At 37.1% G+C, this 19,766-nt stretch overlaps 1 protein-coding gene across 11 annotated transcripts in view; it reads right to left on the reverse strand.

Annotated features, from left to right (window-relative positions):
* Tango11 (transport and golgi organization 11) overlaps positions 1–19,766 on the reverse strand; it is a 49,483-nt gene that overhangs the window by 13,735 nt on the left and 15,982 nt on the right. For 5 of the 11 annotated variants that reach the window (XM_090410896.1, XM_090410895.1, XM_090410901.1 and 2 more), the window contains one exon: positions 777–1,005. In XM_090410896.1, coding sequence (XP_090267022.1) covers positions 777–987 — 211 coding nt within the window. In that variant the 5' untranslated portion in view covers positions 988–1,005. Of the gene's footprint in view, positions 1–776; positions 1,037–19,766 lie in introns of all 11 variants that reach the window. The other 6 variants (XM_090410897.1, XM_090410894.1, XM_090410903.1 and 3 more) reach the window with 2 other exon arrangements.

The raw sequence follows: 19,766 nt of genomic DNA on the forward strand, positions 1-19,766 counted from the left end.
TGATTCAGAGAGCTGCATGTTGGTCACCTGATCCTATAGAGCTGTGTGTGCATTTTAGCTGTACGTGCCAGTTTCAAACAGCTGTACCTCTGCATCCACTGACAATTGGACACATGGATACAAACCTTGCTCAAGTAATGTTCGCCATATTCTTGTAAGTGGAACACCAATATAGAACACTGGAAGATCGATACTAGCACCTACCAAAACATTTACTTTTCCTCCTAAAACACCCTGTGTATGTACAGTATATATTACTGAGAGAGAGAGAGATACAGAGAATATATCTAAGAGTTGTACTGATGTATTACTTTCAATATGCATTGAAGTGTATTTTTTTGCAAAGACTCATTAAATATGCTTTATTTTTAGAGAGATATTCGATATTAATATATATATATATATATATATATATATATATATATAGTCATCCAATTGCCACATGAGCACTAGCACATTGAAGTAAAGTGCATACTATTTTTTTCTCATTATCCAGATCCTAAGCACCTGAGGTAGGTAAAATATCATGCAAATTTGACTTAAGAGAAAAAAAAATAAAAATAAAAAATTGTAATATGTAAATCAGTTCTTCTATGCCATCTCTCAAGTGCATAACGTGTTATTTTGATGAATCAGCAGCAGATATGGATAGGAAATATACTTTGAATTACAACCTTTGCCAAAATGCATGCATAATAAAATAAATATCCTGTTCACTATAGGAAAGTGTTTCAAACAATTATAATATATTCACATTTATGATGTTATGTACATACCTGCGAGTAATATTCTTTCTGGGACGTGCATAAGCAGCTTTTCTGGATCAGGAATAATTCTTGAATTATTTTCTTTAGGGGGATTATGGTCAACAACACTTATTCTGTCTGGTACTTGCATTTTGGTACTTATTTCTGCAGTGAAATTGGGATCATAAAAGTTTTCAAAATTTACAGAAAATCTGTGTACTGGACTTGTTCCACGTGACATTCTAAAGATGCATGAATGCTAGTCAGTTCGCATAAATAAAATTAGTAAGCTTGAGAGAAAAATGAAGAAAGAAAACTCTTACAATTAAAAGAATAAAATTAATATGATACATGGAAAATGAATAATTTGGTGATTATGTAAAATCAATAACTATAGCCAGTAGCCACAGCAATTGGTAAAAGTAATCTCTACATCCATTTCACAACATTTATTTTCACTGCTGATTTTATATAATCTCCAAATCAGTGATAAATGTAATAAAAAATTATGTGTATCAAATTAAGTACCTAATGTAAAATATACAGTCTAATTTTACTGGAGGTCCAACTCACAATGTGGTTCTATATAATCTCTAATTCAGTGATATCTCTCTTAAAAAAAAATTTCATATAAGCAAGTTAAGTGTTGAACTATTTTTGCTGAAATGATGTTGGGTGAATAATTGAAATGGTCAGTTAACTGATGGTACAGTTAGAAGGGAGGAGAACAAAGACCAGGGAAATTACTCAAATAATTTAAAGCGTATTTTTATTACAGAAAATATGGAATAAATGTAAAACAATTTATCACTTTATTACTATCATCATCATCACTGGAACTCAGTTCATTTAAGAGTCTCACTGATGGAGGTCCAACAATGTCGATCACGATCAGTGGTGAGCTATGGAAATTTTAACAAAGGGCTCGCATCGTCAAGCAAAAAAAAAGCCATATTTCACACAAAAACTTTTATTAATACAGCTTGTGTACAAATGCCAATCAAAAAGTATGAAGGGACAACTGTCAAGGCTATCATTTTTAAACCAATATTTCATGATCTAAACATGAAATATTTGCACAATCATCTGTGTTAATTTATCTTAATAAGAAAACATTTTTTACTATCAAAATATAATAAGAATAAAATCTTTTATAATTGCACATATGAAATAGTCTGCATTTTTTATAAACAAAATAAATTTCTTTTGTTTGCTATAGAAGGTTTTATGACAAACAATCTATAAATAATAAATAAATATTATCTAAACACAATAATATTGAAGTATGTTATATTTCTCTTTGTTTTTATACTTCAAGTGATAATCAACAGTACCAATCAAGGTGCATTATTTTATTATTATTATTATTATTATTACGGGTATCTCCATGGAGTCAGTAGACTCATCGCGGGAGACCCAAACTAGCAAAACAATATCTGTCATATCTCTTCTTGAATTCATTTACAGATGAAGAGCTCACAACAAAGTCAGGCAATGAATTCCACTCATTCACCACCCTCCAGGCAAAAAACCTTGTTCTGACACCTTTGTTAACCACACTCTTCTTTAATTTCCAGAGATGACCTCTTGTTCTTCCATCACTATCACACAGCTGAAACATTTCCCCTGCATCAATCCTATAAAAACCTTTTAGTAATTTGAATGTTTCTATCATATCCCCTCTTCTTCGCCTATCAACCAATCTCTGCAATCCACAAGCTCTCAATCTTTCAATGTAGGGAGCATTTTTTTATATCACTCACCAACTTGGTCACTCTTCTCTGAACCCTCTCCACAGCCTCCTCATCTCCAAGGAATCCAGGTGACCAGACCTGAGCACAGTAATCCAAATGTGGAAGTATCAATGCTTTATAAAAGGGAATAATAACCTCTTTATCTCTGGATGTCAGTGTGTTCCTCAACAACCAAGTAATCCTATGTGCAATCTTGGACACCTTAGCAATGTGTCCTCTGAACTTCATCTCCTTATCTACCAATACCCCTAAGTCCCTAGCCTCATCAATCTCTTGGAGTACCTTTCCATCTATGTAGTACACAGCTGGTAATCTTTTAATCCCAAAATGCAAGACTTTACACTTTTCCACATTGAACTGACATCCATTTTCTTTTGCCCATTTTACCAGCTTATTTAAATCCTCCTGCAAACTTTCAACATCAGCTTGATTTTTTATTGCACTACACAACTTTGCATCATCAGCAAACAACTGAATATCTCCCTTTAAGCCGTTTCCTATATCATTTATATACAAATTAAACAACATTGGCCCAAGCACAGAGCCCTGAGGCACACCACTGGTCACCTGCCTCATTCTGAAAAGTTCTTCTAGTCGACGACTAGATTCGAGCGCCTTTCGTTGTGCGATCAAGTGCTGTAGAGTGCAAACGCCACTTCTACTGAGCTACACAGGCACCTGTGTAGTTTTATAGTCCTATTTATTTATATGCGATTACCAAATGTGAATTCTTATTTGTAAAACGATGGTAACAGTAACTATAATATTTTATTTAATAAAATCACTTTGTTAGGTTACCATGAGTTTGTCACTTAATATATTTAAAAAAATTATAGGTTTTTTTTGGAAAAAATGAAAAGTAAACAAGAGGCTCACAAATTTGAGAAAAATTCAACTAAGGGCTTGGGCGAACCCCTTATAGCTCACCACTGATCATGATACATCTTAAATCCAATTACTGTCAGCACACTCATATCCACCCAGGCAGTACAATGCATTCTACTACCTCTCTCTCTCTCTCTCACACACACATTTCTCCAGGGAGAAAACTTAATCTTCACTCCTTTATGCACTGCTCCCTTGCACAACTTCCACAAATAGCTCCTCTTTGGAAAATCTCTAAAGTATTTCTTTGGTAAGTTTCTCAACAGCTGATGTCTCAGCCATATTACCATCTTCTCCTATCCACCAAACACTGTAGATTACATTTCCACAATCTGTCATTCTAAAGACCCGATATCTTTGTTATCCACCTTTGTACCCTTTCTAAAATTACTCAACTGGTTGAAATCCAAATGACCAGATCTGTGCAGTGGTCCATATTTAGTCTTATCAAGGCAACCACTACATCCTTATCTCTGCTGAAAAAAAATCATTTCCATCATAAATGGTAAGTGTATCTTCTGGTCACTTGCAAAGGCTATTGGGAAAAACTTCTAATATATGCTTCCACTTCTTTCTTGTCTCCAGATGGCACAGCTGCAACCATGCCTATAGGAAAAAACTGGCATTCTGGCATACAAGGCAAATCACTTCCCTATAGTATCTTGGCAGATACACACAAAAAAAAATCTTGGATAACCTGTAGGTTATCTATGTTAATTAATCTTAAACTACAACAAACTTCTCTTCCTCTTCTTTCATTCAATTCCTCTGTTTTGCTCTGTTATTTGAACTGGCTCCTCCACCGTCTTTTCTAAAAGACAAAGTTTGCTGTTCAAGCAGTATTTCAATAAATTTCATGTGCAGGCAAGAAGCTGAAGAAAAACGAAAGAATGTGCTATAGGTTTTACAACCTTTTATATATGAGTTTAATATTTAAAGAAAAGTTCTTAGGTCTTGATGGTATTTTCCTAAATGTTACTCAAGTTATGCTATGGATCAAACACCTGTCCAATATCATCTCTCCAAACGCTTTTATATTCAGCTGATATCTGTCCTAATCCATGGAAGCAAACATATATTCAGCTCATTCAAAAAAAGTGAAATAAGTTTGCCACAAAACTATCAATCCAATGGCTTCATCTCGGCTATCTTTAAAATAAAGGGAAAAGTTATCAGCAGTCAACTTCTATATCACATGAAGAACCACCACCACCACCAGTATGAATTCTGCTACTCTAGATCTATGGAAGCTCTAGCTTACAGCACACACCTATGGACATATGCTATGGAAAGTTTGGGGAAACAATAGAGGTTTCCCTAAACCTGTTGCTTTTGATATTTCCAGATCATTTAATCAAGGCCTGCTAGTGTTTGTAAATTGGTAGCTAGTTTTTAATCAAACTAGCACATTATGGTGGATAGTTTCCTTACTTCAGACTTTCCCATCACTGCTGATGTGCTCAGGGTTGTATCTATCACCCACCTTCATTCTCTTATACATAAATATCCCTTTTCTCATTGATCAATAACTCTATCTATAATTCCGTTGACAACAGTACATTCCATTCCTCCTACCCATTTGACAAACTACACAGTGTTCAAACATTCCAAACTCAAGAACTTTCTGTAATCAGATTTGGGCTATTTTTCAATGGCGGTGAGATAACCTAGTCGCCTTAAACAATATCAAAACACAATTTTCTTCATTTTCAGTACAAATGATAATACAAAAATTACCTGATAGGATGGGATCTCTCTGTTCTTGGATTGACAATTATTCATCGTTTTTACTGGAACAAACACATGTTAGTTACTTCCTCAGGTACTAACTCAGCATTTTGTTTCTGGGATGACAATTATGTCCGTGTGATACTTTTCAGTTCTGCAATCTTGATTTCCTTTCCATTAATACTCATCATACTGCATGTTGTTATCTTCAGTTCTTCTAACATTTGGTTTGCTCTTCTTCTTCTTTTAGATGTTGAGCTTGAGTCTGTTCCAGTAGCTGATTTTTCACTGCTCGCCCTTGTTCCCTGATGAAAGTAGTGGGAAGAGTCTTATTTAATCTGGCAATTCCCAGTTAAATGAGGAAATGACTGAATTGATTTTGATGAAATTTTGAGGACATGCTTAGGGTAGTTCTGGCTATGATTTAGGCTACTTGGTTGTCTTCTGCTGTCATGTTTCATCTAAGGTTACTGATGTGAATAAACCAAGCACTTGACTCTGTTAGTACACCATACTAACTCCCAAGAATGACAAGGCATAAATGATCAATAGCACTGTGCTACGCAGATATGATGCACAGGAAATGGTCTACAAATCCACAGGCAGTGTTACAAATTAGGATAAAGCAGTGAACTACCCAGTACAATTTTAAAAAGTTCATTACTGCTCATGAAATATCCATACATAAGATCGACCTGAAAACTGGTATAAAAAAGTTGATGAAAATCTTTAGAGCAAAAACTTCACATATATATCTCATAGCCAGCCTGATTAGCCAAGTGGATAACGTATCCACTCTCCAGCCAAAAGGATGCGGGTTCAAATCCTGCCGTGGACACAGCTGTTTGTGACTGTCATTGGAAATACCATTAGTAGTCAGTGGTAGATGGCGTTGGTGATTGAATGGTGGAGACAGAGTTGTAGAGCAGGTGCCCTCCCTCGATGAGTTCTTGGACTCCTGGAGGTGTCAAATAATAATAATAATATCCCATTGAATTTAAATGTCCCCAGTTTCTAGTCAGCATATGCTACATATTAACCATTAACAAGTGACAATGCAGAATGCTCTGAATTATTATTATCTCAAGGGGCCCACGGAGTCAAAGACTCATCTAGAATGTCCTTCTGTCATACACACAGCTCATCATACCTTGCCTTAAACACACTCAAATTCCCAGCAGACATCACACTCTCAGGCAAGGTATTCCAATCATTCACAACTCTGTATGCAAAAAAAAACCTGCTTCTCACACCCTCCTTATACAGCTTCCAAGGATGTCCTCTGGTTTTCCCCTGATCTTCCACTGTTTGCTGTAAAAATCTCCAACAATGATCCTATAACAACCCCTTACTAACTTGTAGGTCTCAACTTTCCTCATATTCAACATTCCAGAGATCAGAAACTAGAAACTACCTAGTAAGTCATCTCTGGACCCTTTCCAACATCTTTCCTTTTGAAAACCAGGTAGCCAGGAAAACCAGAAAACCAATATATGCACAGAAGTCCATGTGTGGCCTAATCAAAGCATTATACAATGGAACAAAAATCTCCTTACTTATACAAGTCAGAGTCCTCTGCATCATTCCCAGAATTCTTTGTGTTGTCCTCAAAATTTTGGCAATGTTCCCCCTAAATTTCAGATCCTTATCACTATCACCCAAAAATCTCTTATTTCCTCCACCTCCAACAATATATTCCCATCAAGCATAAATTCCACATCCCATCTTTGTTTCCCAAATTTTAAAACCTTACATTTTGCAATATTGAACTCTCATTCCCATTTCCATGCCCATTCACTAAATTTGTTCAAGTCTTCTTGTAAGGCCACATTTTCTAAGATGTTGCAGCCACTAATTTCAGATCCTGCTGTTTCCCACATGGGCAGATAGCTACATGCATTCTACTCAAGGGTGAATAGCAGTAATGATCTAAACATAAGCTCCAGAGGGGGAAACAATGCAGTTTATAAAGAGGCTTTGATATAAGTGAGACCGTATAATATTTTAGTTATAATGTGAACAATGAAATATTTCTTTTATTAATGTAAACTCATACTGTTTGAAGAATGGGTATTTCAGCTAGTTAATTATATATATATATATAACAAATATTCCCAACCTTCAATATACTGTCTCATGTTTGCAATGGTACATTAAGGAACCCCTTAAAAATTCTTCGTGACAAGCACAGGGGGGAGGGGATTCACAATCCAACTTTAGTTCTTAAATTACATAATAATGTAATTTAAGGATAAGTCCTAGAGAATTACCAACATATCTGCAATATTGAAAACTTATTTTAATGGTATTACAACACCAAACCAACTAAATTATAAAAAAGATGTTTATTAACTGGCTTATATTTTGCTGAATTTCAAACCAGCATCTTCAGAGCAATTACATGTTATAGTTAATATGTGAGAATGAATAAGTGAAACAATTCAAACTGTAATGGACAAAAAGATCTAAAGTTCTAATTTGGCAAGCTTAGATGTTGTAAAAAAGAAGTATTACAGCTATGTAGGATTTAATCTTAAGATGTCTTCCAAATTTTTGGCAAATGAATGCAACCATACTTGTTCAGGAGAATGCTCCATAGTCATGGTTGACTCTAAAAATACTATTTTATAATACTATTAAAATAAGTTATGAAAAACATTTAACACCTAAGCTTGTCTATCAGATATCTCCAGTAAATATAACTTTAATTTAATGAGTTGCACACTGTTATTAAGAAGGCAATTATTCAAACACTGTCTGATAATTCTTACATCTTGTACAAAAAGATATTTTTCAATTAGCTAACATTGGTCATTATAAGGTTTAATGGAATACAGTGCACTTAAATAATTAGACATAAGTTTAACCAATCCTATATTTCGTTTGTCAGTGAGACATTGCCAGGGAAATAAATTATATTAAAATTGCAAAAACAAAAAAATGCACAAAACAATAAGTGAAATAATTAGACTGAAAGCCTAAAGTCCTATGAAAATAGTATCAACAGGATGGATGATAATGACTAATTTGCAAAAAATTTATTATTATTCAAGAACTCCAGTCACAAAACTCATTATGGGATGCCTATCTATCTTTACCATTCCTTAAACCAGTTCACCACCCTAGCAGTGCATTCTATCTTCCATGCAAAAAAAAGCCAATTCTTACTCACCACATCCTTTTGCAATGTCTTTATTATTATTATTATTCAGGCCTCCATGGAGTCAAAAGACTCATCATGGGAGATCCTTCCTAGCAAACACAAAGTCTTTAATCATACCACTCCTTGAACTCATTGACCAATCTTGCTCTCACCACTCTATCAGGCAATGTATTCCACGGTTCAACCACCCTCCATGCAAAGAAAACAATCTTCACCCTCTTGCTCACAGCTTCCTTTTGCAACTTCCAGGGATGGCCCCTTGTCATCACTCCTTCCTGCTGTTCCACCAAGCAAAAGAACTCCCCAGTGTCAACCCTGTAACTAACCTCTCAACTGTTTAAAAGTCTCAATCATATCACCTCTCCTAACTACCAAACTCTACAGTCCACATTACCTCAGCTGATCATCATAACTATTTTTTTGGGATAGTATTATAGATAGATATATACAGTCCTGAAACCATCTTTATTATCTGCCTTTGTATCCTTTCCACAGTTAATTTATCCCCTTCAAATCCTAGGGATGAAATTTGAGAACAACAGTCTAAGTGTGGTATCCTGTCTTGCCAACCTCTACCTCACACCATATGCTTTCAAAACCATTAGTGTCACTGACCTTCAAAATCTCCACTTTTAGGGGACATAAGTCATCACTTATCAGAAGCAGTACTCCACCACAACGTTTTCCCTTCTACTGTTGTACCCTGCTAATTCTATTCCTGTTATTATATCATCTTCCTTCAACCACGTCTCGGAGATCCCAATAATCTTTGGCCAGGCTGATGCTATCAGCGCCACCAATTCATCTACTTTATTCTGGATACTCCTGGCATTAGTATAAAGCATAAAAATGTCACATGTCACTTCTTCTATACCTATCATTAACCCTTCCAGACTCCATTGGGCTCAGTGTTACCTGATGCCATCCCCTTCACCTAAGCACCCATTTTCACAAGAGGCCATCCACCCTGGAAATTCTAGTTTCCCTGCATTGACAAACCGACTTGTTCAGAAAACAGATGTCTACATCCTTCCTCATTCAAATGCAAAGGGTCTCTCGCATACAGCTCCTTTCTGCCCTCAAATGCCCTCCAAGCATCCAACATATTCCAATCCTCTCTTCTGCACATTCTAGCTATTATGCTATCCATTATTACTGCTCTTCTTCTGTCCAGCTCGTCATTATCATACCTGGGTAACACACACATAATCTTTATTCTCTGCATTTTCTTTTGTACAACCTCATACATAAATCTCAGATCTCTCACCACCCCATTTACACTGCCTCTCAAGTCATTCGTGCCCACCATCACAATCATCTCATCCACCCTTTCACCTCGCTTAATTGCCATAGCCACACTTTCTATTGTTCTTCCAGGCAAACACTCCTCTGGCATCCTATCTTGCACACCACGGATCATTAAGTCTCCATACATCATACCTCTTACCACTCTGTTCCTTGATTGCTCACCTGCATCCCTCACTCTCTCTCTCTCTCCCTTTCACTCTGTGTTCCCCTACTTACCTGCTGTCCTGGCTATACCTGGTTCCAGCACTCCCTTGCATTCTTCTCATTCCCTCTCTCTGACCGTTTCCATTCTCATCTTCTATCATTCCCATAACTCTCTCTCATTCCCTCTCTTCTACTGTTTCTATTGTCTCCTCTTCTATCATTCCCATAACTCTCTCTCATTCCCTCTCTTCTACTGTTTCTATTCTCTCCTCTTCTATCATTCCCATAACTCTCTCTCACTCCTACTCTGATTCGCCTAATCTCATCTTTCATACTCTCATCTCATCCCCGAGACATTCCACCTCCTCTTTCGGCTCATCTCTCTCTCTCTCTACCTTTCAAATACTCCTTAGTTTAAATGTCTCAATCATCTCTTTTTTTTGTCTTCTATCTACCAAGCTCTGCAGTTTGCATGCCCTCAATCTATCTGCATAACAAACACTGTATAGCCCTGATATCATTTTTATTATCTCCCCCCTGTTACCTTCCCCTTTCAAAGGTTACTTCATCCTCTTCAAATCCTGGCAACCAGATTTGAGCATAATATGAGGATATGTGCTGAAAAAGTTGTGATAATTCTATGAAGGAATTGGGTAGAACCATGCAACTTACACATTATCCTACGTATTCTTCATGAAGTATTATACACTTGTTACTACGCTGCTGTATCATTTGCAATCCTCTGAGAAATAAATCTTTCCCTTGTTGCACAAACTACTCCTCAGCTGCAGATATGACTTCATCATCTGTGGTAAATTATGTTTCTTTCAAGTGTTTCTTTAAATTTGGGAATAGAAAATAGTCAGATGGGGCCAGGTCTGGCAAATAGGGTGGGTGAGGCAAACATTGAAAGTCCAATTGTATATTGTCTGTTGGATTTTATGAACAGTGTAAGCAGTAAGCATGTTTGTTGTTCTGCAAAAGTAACACGCCTCTGCTCAGTTTCCTGCAGCATTGTTCCTTCAGTACTTCCTTCAATGCCTTCAGAGCTGTTGAATAAACTGCTGTAAAGTTTCACCTTTTTTTAAGGTACTTGTAAGGATTATCCATATTCCAAAAGACAATGGCAAGAACTTTCTCTGCTGACTTTTGGGTTCAGATCTTCTTTGGCTGTGAGAACCTTTGTGTTTTCACTCTGCTGACTGTTGTTTGGTCTTTGGGTCATAGTGATGAAGCCATGTTTCATCAAGTCACAAAAATTGAGTCAAAAAATTTGCACCTGATTTCTCAAAATGACCCCCATTCATTCCCTGAATATCCTCAGAGTCTTTGCAATGTTTTTGGCTGGTATTTGTCTATCATCAAGAATCATGGCATGCGCTGCGATGTTTTCAGGTGATTGCTGTGAAAGGTCTTCCTGACCTGGGGGCATCTGCTGTCTCAGGATGCCATTTTAAACTTGGTCATCCATCTGGCAACTGTTGGATATGCTGGGGGAACAGTCATCTAAAGTCTCACACAAAGTTTGGTAAATCTCAGTTGTGGACTTTTCTTGCAGCACAAAAAACTTGATGACGGCCCACACCTCTATGTCTTCGAATTTCTTCAAACCTCTGACATCTTATTATCCTAAAAGAAAAAGACATATTACAATTTGATGAAACATAGTGGGTTAAAGGGTTTTAAGATATGTTCTTTCTTGTGGTTATATCAGTTGCTTTAATATCATTTTGTTCTAGGTGTTTATCAGAACTTTTCAGACCCCCTTGTAATCCAGATGTAGTCTGATATAAGACTTTTACAATGAAATTACCACTCTTATCTGTGCTGCTCAAATGCTTTCTTAATATCACAGCAATCACCTGGGTTATGTCTGCTATACTTGAACTTTCTATCGAATACCAGCCAAAATCCTTTGCCTATCTACTTCCTCTAGTATAATTCCACCAATAGTGTGCAACTTCCATTGATGGATCCCAAATTTCAGGATCTTATATTTAGTTGCATTAAAATGCATTACTATTCATTACCTGTCCAGCTTATTCATATCCTCTTGAATAGCCACCACACTGGCACTACTACTAATAACCCTTCCGGGCTTCACATCAACTGCAAAAAAAAAAAAAAAAAAAACTGCAGATATTACTGCAATCCAGCGACAATATCACTGACAAAGATTAAACACCAAAGGTCCCAATAATGAACTCTGTGGAACTCTACAACCTTCCTTTTCCTTGATACTGTTTCCACATACATAACTCTGATATCAGCCAATTTCCAATCCAATTCACTAACCTGATATCTAACCCTGTGTGTTGCAACTTAAATATCAGCTTATTGTGTGGCATCCTGTCAAATGATTTTGCAAAATCCACAAAAAAAATGGCAGTATATGCCTTTTCCTTATCAACCACTCATTACTTTATAATAAAGGGCAAGTAGATTACTGACGCAAAAGAAAAAGTACTCCTTAACAAATCCATGCTGACCTTCATTGACATTGCCCTCACTGCCCAATTATGTATACATTCTCTCTCTCTCTCTCACATTAATTTCTCCAAAATCTTGTATTTTTTCTGCGTTATTAAGATTTTGGAGAAATTAGTGAGAGAGAGAATGTATACATAAGGAAGGAAAGTAGGATAGTGCCATTGCATAAGGGTAGTTTGAAGCCTCCGTTATACTACTACTACCCTTACGCAATGGCACTATCTTACTTTCCTTCCTCTCTTTATATTACCTAGCAATTAGACTTTCGATGAACAGCCCGATCGATGGAGATGTCAATTCCTTAACATATGAATGTGTGTATGAAGATGGAGTATATTGCAATGTGGGGGGAGAAGTGGAGATTGAGCAGTGGTAAGCAGCGATAAAGGTGATTTGGCAGGTGTAGTGGAGAAATCACAACCAACATATGGCTTGGATAAGACTGGCTATAGACCTAAAAATGAACTTCTGTTTGTTTACAAATGTCTGAAGTATCAGAAATAAAGGGGATGGAATGGTTTCAGTGATTGAGTTTATTCGGCCCCAAATCATTGGAATAAGTGAAACATGATTGAATGAAGATGATATCGTAACTGGAATAGAAATGGAAGGGTACAGTATTTTTCGTGAGGACAGAAAGGACAGGAAGGGAGGGGGGAGTGCTGCTGATGATAGCAGGGGAATTAAGTCCACATAAGGTAGACATGAAAGGTCTACCTTATGTAGACATGAAAGGTCTACCTTATGTAGACATGAAAGGTCTACCTTATGTAGACATGAAAGGTCTACCTTATGTAGACATTTCATGTCCACATAAGGGAAATAGTGACAATGGTTATGAGGCAGTGTGGTGTAACGTGGAGGTTGAGAGGAAGACATACTTAGTTGGATGTTGCTATAGGCCTCGGAATGTGGAAGGTGGCGATGAAGAAATGTATAAACAACTTGGATTAGTGAACAAAGGAAGGGTAATTATTATGGATGATTTTAATTATGGCAGTATAGATTGGAATGAAGAGATAGCATTTGGGAATAAGGAAAGTAAATTTCTCGGGTTCTTGAGTGATAACTATCTCAGGCAGCACGTAAAGGAAGGCACACAAGGATCAAGAGTCCTAGATCTCATCATTTTATCAGAGGATGTAATTGTTAGAGAGGGGTTTCACATTTTTCTCCAGTTGGTGAAAGTGATCATGAAATAATTACCTGTGTTGTGGCTAGTCATATGCAGGCTTTTTCAAGGAAAGGATATATGTGGAATTATAAGGCTGGTGATTATGACAAGCTTAGGAGACAACTTGAAGCTATAACATGGAACGAGGAGTTGAGTGGTAAGGAAATAAATGCTGCATGGGAACTTACAAAGAAATACATAACAGCATCAGTGTACGAATGTATCCCAAAAGCCAAAAGGCTGAATAAAGTAGGTGTAAAATGGATGAATATGAAGCTTTAGCCTGATATCTAGAAAAATAAAGTACTGTGGAGGAGTACAAGATGAATAATGGTAATCAGTCATATGAAGAATATAAAGAACAAGCCAGGAGAGTGACTCAGTTAGTAAGGAAAATAAAAATAGAGTATGAGCAGAAATTGGCAAATCAGGCTAAGAAAAACCCTAGAGAGTTTTTTTTCCAGATATATGGCAAGTAATTTTTTTAGATATATGGCAAGCCTTTAAAGGAATGCGGAGAACCGACCAGGGCTTCTGACTTAATGTCCAATCCTCACCTTCTCGTGGTGCACCCTGTTGGGTATCTACTTTGATACTGAATGAACGAGGATGGGCTGGCAATTTGGGATTTAGCAGACCAAATTGTATTCTTATTGGTTAAACCAAAATAAAAAAATGATGGTACAACATGACAAAATTTCATGCCGGCTGGGGCGTCGCCCGGTTAAACAAGGCCCCCGTTGTTTTTGCCAGGGAACCAAGGCGAACAGCGAAAAGTCAGCTACTGGAACAAATCTGAAAACACACCCCAACTCAACATCACCAGAATTAAAGATCGGTACTATCAACATAAGAAGCCTGAATGGCAAAGAAATGGAGCTAGCATAGGAATTGGATAAGTACCAGATCGACATAATAGGGGTGACTGAAACAAAAAAGACCAAAACTGGTGAGATCTTTCTGAGCAATAAATACAAAATGTTATATTCGGGCAACGACAATCAAGGAAAAGAAGGAGTAGCCATAGTATTCAACACAAAATATAAAGGCTAATCTTCTTGAATGGCAGTCAGTCTCAAGTAGAGTAATGTGGGCAAATATGAGAATGGGGAACTGGACAAAGAGACTTATTTGTGTCTATGGTCCCACAGAAGGTTCTACTAAGGTAGAAGTGGAGGAATTTTTTGATGCTCTAGAAAAAGCAACTGAAATGAAAACACAATGAAAAAGGAAAAGTTGGTCCTTGTTGGGGATCTAAATAGCAGAGTAGGAAATGACTGTGAGACATACAAATATATTTTGGGAAAATTTGGAGAAAAGAGCAAAGCTAATAATAATTGAAAATATCTGTTGGATTTCTGCTCAGGACATGGACTGGTTATTACTAACACCATGTTCCAACATAAAAATGTGCACAAATTCACATGGAGAAGAGGCTAGGAATAAGAAAAGTCTCATTGACTATGTTACTGTTGATAGTGATGTTTTCTCCCTCGTGCAGGACACCAGAGTGTACAGAGGGTTTGAAATTGGAAGTGATCACTATTTAGTCTTGAGCAGGATAAAATTGAATTTCATATTGAAAAGAAGAACATGTAAGAAAGTTTTAAAGCGAATAAAAGTTGAGCAGCTCTCAGATGTGAACTGTAGACTAAAATACAGAAAGATTATTTAAAAGAAAATGAAAGAGTTTGAGAACCGGAATCAAACTTTGGAGATTCAGTGGCAAACTCTGAAGAAAACATTGATTGATTCTGCCAGAGAGGCATGTGGTGAGGTTGTGTGCAAGGATAAAAAAATCAGAACTCCCTGGTGGACACAGGAAGTTAAAGAGGCAGTGAAGGAAAAGAAGAAAGCATATCAAAAGTTCCTGGCAAATAAGTCAGCTTTTACTCTTACAGAATACAGAGACAAATGTAAGAAAGCTAAACAGTGTGTAAAACTAGCTAAACAAAAGTCATGGGAGGACTTTGGCAAGAATATAGAAAATAAATATCAAGAAGGTGGTAAGATATTCTGGAGGTTGTTGAAGAAGCTTAGAAATGGAGGTAAGAGTGCTGTGAAAGGAATTAGAGATGCTAAAGGTGACATGAAAACAGGAGAAAAAGATATCCTTGAAGTATGGAGAAATTACTTCAAAAAATTTCTAAATGAAACAAGCAGTGATGACACCACACTGATAAAAAAACACTGACCAGGCATGCAGTCAGGAATACATATCCATACTTGAAGTATAAAAAACCATCAAAGGCTTGAAATGTGGAAAGGCAGCAGGAGTAGATGATATTCGACCAGAAATGCTGAAGTATGGTGGTATAAAACTCTTACAGTGGCTGCACTGTATAGTTCAGAAAGTCTGGACAGAGGGATGAATTTCCGATGATTGGAGCAGAGCTCTCATAGTACCCATATATAAAAAGGGAAATAAAAAACTGAATGTGAGAATTACAGAGGTATTTCCCTACTGAGTGTTCCTGGCAAGATCTATGCAAGTATACTTGAGAAACGGTTGAGAAGAACTGTGGAAGAAAAGCTTGGTGAAGAACAAGCTGGATTCAGGCCAAACAGAGGCTGTCAGGATCAGATCTTCACTTTACGACAAATAATCGAGAAAGCATGGGAATATAACAAAGATCTGTATTTAAGTTTTGTCGATTTGGAAAAGGCATATGACAAGGTGCCAAGAGAGAAGCTATTCAATACGCTGCAGTTATATGGTATCAATGGGGCATTATATCAAGCAATACTTAGTCTTTATTTGAGTTGTAAGTCAGCAGTTAGAATTGAAGGAAGTACAGGAAGATGGTTTAATGTTAAATCTGGTGTGAGACAAGGATGTACATTATCCCCTGTTATTCATTATCTATATGGATCACATTATGAAGGAAAGTGGTATTAAACTTGATATCAAAATTGGAGATATTAATGTCAGCTCTTTGCTTTATACGGATGATGTTATACTTCTAAATAAATCCACTACAAGTCTGCAAGATTCTCTGACTAAATTGAATAGCTGTTGTAATAGATATGGTATGAAGGTCAGCAATAAAAAGACAAAGACAATGAAAATAGGCAGAATCATTGAAAATGTCAACTGTGTTGTGAATGGAGAACCTGTGGAACAAGTAAAACATTTTAGCTACTTAGGCACAATTTTTACTGAAGATGGTAAATTAAATATAGAAATAGACAACAGAATCAGCAAAGCTGGTATGGTGGGAAGTCAAATGAATAAATTCATATGGAATAAGAAAGAAATTAGTCAGAACACTAAATTAGCTGTATACAAGACAGTGTTCAAACCAGTTTTAACTTATGGATCTGAGAGCTGGGTCAGAAGTAAAACACTTGACCAAAGACTAGAGAACGCAGATATGAGAGCCCTGAGAAGGATTATAGGCGTGAGCAGATAGCATCGATGGCAATATCATATTAAAAATGAGGATATTAGGAAAGAACTTGACATTGTCAACATCCAGGAATGCGTTAGCAGAGCTAATCTCAGGTGGTATGGTCACTTAAATAGAATGGGAGAGGAAAGATTAGCAAAACAAGTGTTCTCTGCCAGGTTGGCAGGAAAACGACCCAGAGGAAGACCAAGATATAGGTGGATTGATACGGTACAAAGTGCCTTAGACGATAGAAATATAAGATCTAATAATGTTGGAGTCTTGACAAGTAACAGACTGATTTGGAGGAAAATTGTAGATAGGAAGTTAGTAATGATGTAATTTTTTCATGTAGTACTGTCATATCCTGTACACCCCTTGAGGGTACATGGCAGGAATTTGATGATGATGATGGCAAGTAGAAGGAAGAATGATCATGGAAAGATGAAGTTAAGATTAAAATGGTTCTTGATTGCGTGAATGGACAGGTAAGTGGAACTGTCAGTTCAATGTTACCAAGTGTAAGGTTTTGAGATTTGGTAATCAATGATGGGATGCAAAGTATACACTTGGTGGGGAAACTTTAACTGAAGTAGAGGAGATGAGACATCCTGGTCAGGGTGGAATCATGATGAACTTAAGTGTAGAGGACATCGGAGAGGTTAGCTTAATTGTTAGTGAGCAGGAGGTATTTGAGGAAATAAATAACCTTGATGTTAATAAGGCGATAGGATTTGATGACATATCACCACACATCTTAAGGGAATGTTCCAGGGAAATGGCAGTAGCATTCGAATGCCTGTTTAATAATGGTTTTGCAACAGCACAAGGTCCAAGGGAGTGGAAGGAGGGTAAAATTGTTCCACTGCATAAAGGCAGTGATAAGGCTGTATATTTGGAGTTGTGGTGAAGGTCCTGGAGAGATTGGTGAGAAGTAGGATACAGAAATAGGTTGATAACAGCAGTATTCTCTGTGGCTATCAGCATGGATTTGTTAAAGGGAGATCATGTTTCACTAACTTACTCATATATTATAACAAGGTGACAAATACCTTGGACAGAGGAGATGCATATACAGTGCTGTACTTGGATATTGCAAAGGCTTTTGATAGACAGCCACATGACAAGCTCTTAAATAAATTGAATCTGATGGGATTGGATAACAGACTTCTGTGTTGGATCAGTGAATGGCTGTCAGATAGGTATCCGAAAGTTGTATATGGGGGTGCATTATCTCGAAAGAGAAAAGTCACCAGTGGTGCGTCGCAAGGGTCAGTTTTGGGGCCATTGTTGTTCACTTTGTATGTTAACGATATTGGGTTGGGTTTAACTAGTGAGATCCAGCTGTTTGCGATGTAAAACCGGAGAGAGCAATGCACAGTGAGACTGATGTTAATGCCTTACAAGAGGACTTGAATAGATTGCATGAATGGACAGGTAAGTGGAACTGTCAGTTCAATGTTACCAAGTGTAAGGTTTGAGATTTGGTAAGCAACGATGGGATGCAAGGTATACACTCGGTGGGGAAACTTTAACAGAAGTAGAGGAGATGAGAGATCTAGGAGTGATGGTAGACAAGGACCTGAAACTCAGGGACCATATTGCAAAAGTCGTGAAGACATCACATCGAATAATGGCAATGATGCAGAGAACTCCGACATGCAGAAATAGAGAGGTTATGATTCCATTGTATAAAGCACAGATTTGGTCGCCAGGTTTTCATGGTGAAGAGGATATGTTGGAAAGGTTACAGAGAAGATTCACAAAGGTAGTCAGTGGTCTTTGGAATGGAGTACGAGGACAGATTGAGAGAATGTAAGTTGCAGAACCTCGTGAATAAGAGGAAGAAGTGGGGATATGATTAATACATATAGGCTGGTCAGGGGTAGTTATCAGGTAGACATGGAAGAGATATTTCACAGAATGGGTGACAGGAATAGAACAAGAGGCCATTGCTGGAAACTGTATAAGGAGAGTGTGAGCAAAGGAGTGTGAAGCAGGTTCTTTGCATGGAGGGTGGTTGGTGAGTGGAATGCATTGCCTGAGTGTGTTGTGGATGTGGACACACTGAATCAGTATAAGTCGCAGTTGGATGAGCGTTGTATGCAATAGTGAGTACTTCCCACGATAAGTCTCTGACTCCATGGAGGTCAAATGTTGATAATAATAATATTCTCTGTAAACATGGCAAAATATTATCCAATCTTACTGCCTTATTGACTTCCAGAGTACTTAATATTCAAATGTTCCCCTCGTGCATTTATAAACCTTTAACCCCTCTAGAAATAAAACCCTGCTTTTCTGGGATTAAATAGCTTAATAAACTGATCACCCACAATTATATTCTTCTCCTAATAGCCACATAACAAAAAAAGTCCTTAGTCTCTTCTCACATTCCACTTTTGTCTTCTTTACTATATGAGTGATATGGCCTAATTCTTATATTCCTCACACAATTGCTATCTTTATACTTTTTTCTATAACCTCCTTTTCATCGGCAGTTCCTGTTTGATATCCTTAGTCATTTATCAAATTGTGCTATCTTTTTCACTTGAGGAATGCATTTTGTCATTAATGCTGATAAATATTTCCAAACTAGCTCCCATGCACTGAATGATTTCTCTTCCATCCATTGAGCTGTCCCTAATTCTGATAGAGAGGCTTATATGTTGATTATTCATAACTTATTTTTTTAGGAAATTATATGTATACTAAATATTAATTATAACAACTTTAATTAACACTTCCGATATTTCGGAAAAGTCAAACTGCCACCATCAGGGAATCACGGAACAATGATATGAGCACAGTCACTAATACTGCGTAATTGAGGCAGAAGAAAGGCAACCAAAGTTGGACCTATCCTAAATGGTGCCACCTAGTGAGCTAAACGAGGCTGACGATTCTGAGGATGAGTGCTTCCCAAATGTGGGGAAGTTCCATGCACTTCAAATTTGTTGAGGTTTGGAAAGTTTCTCAAGGATG

The sequence above is a fragment of the Typopeltis vanoorti genome, chromosome 21 (genome assembly GCF_054136105.1).
Source record: "Typopeltis vanoorti isolate ZY-2024b chromosome 21, IOZ_Tvanoo_1.0, whole genome shotgun sequence".
Taxonomy (NCBI): domain Eukaryota; kingdom Metazoa; phylum Arthropoda; class Arachnida; order Uropygi; family Thelyphonidae; genus Typopeltis; species Typopeltis vanoorti.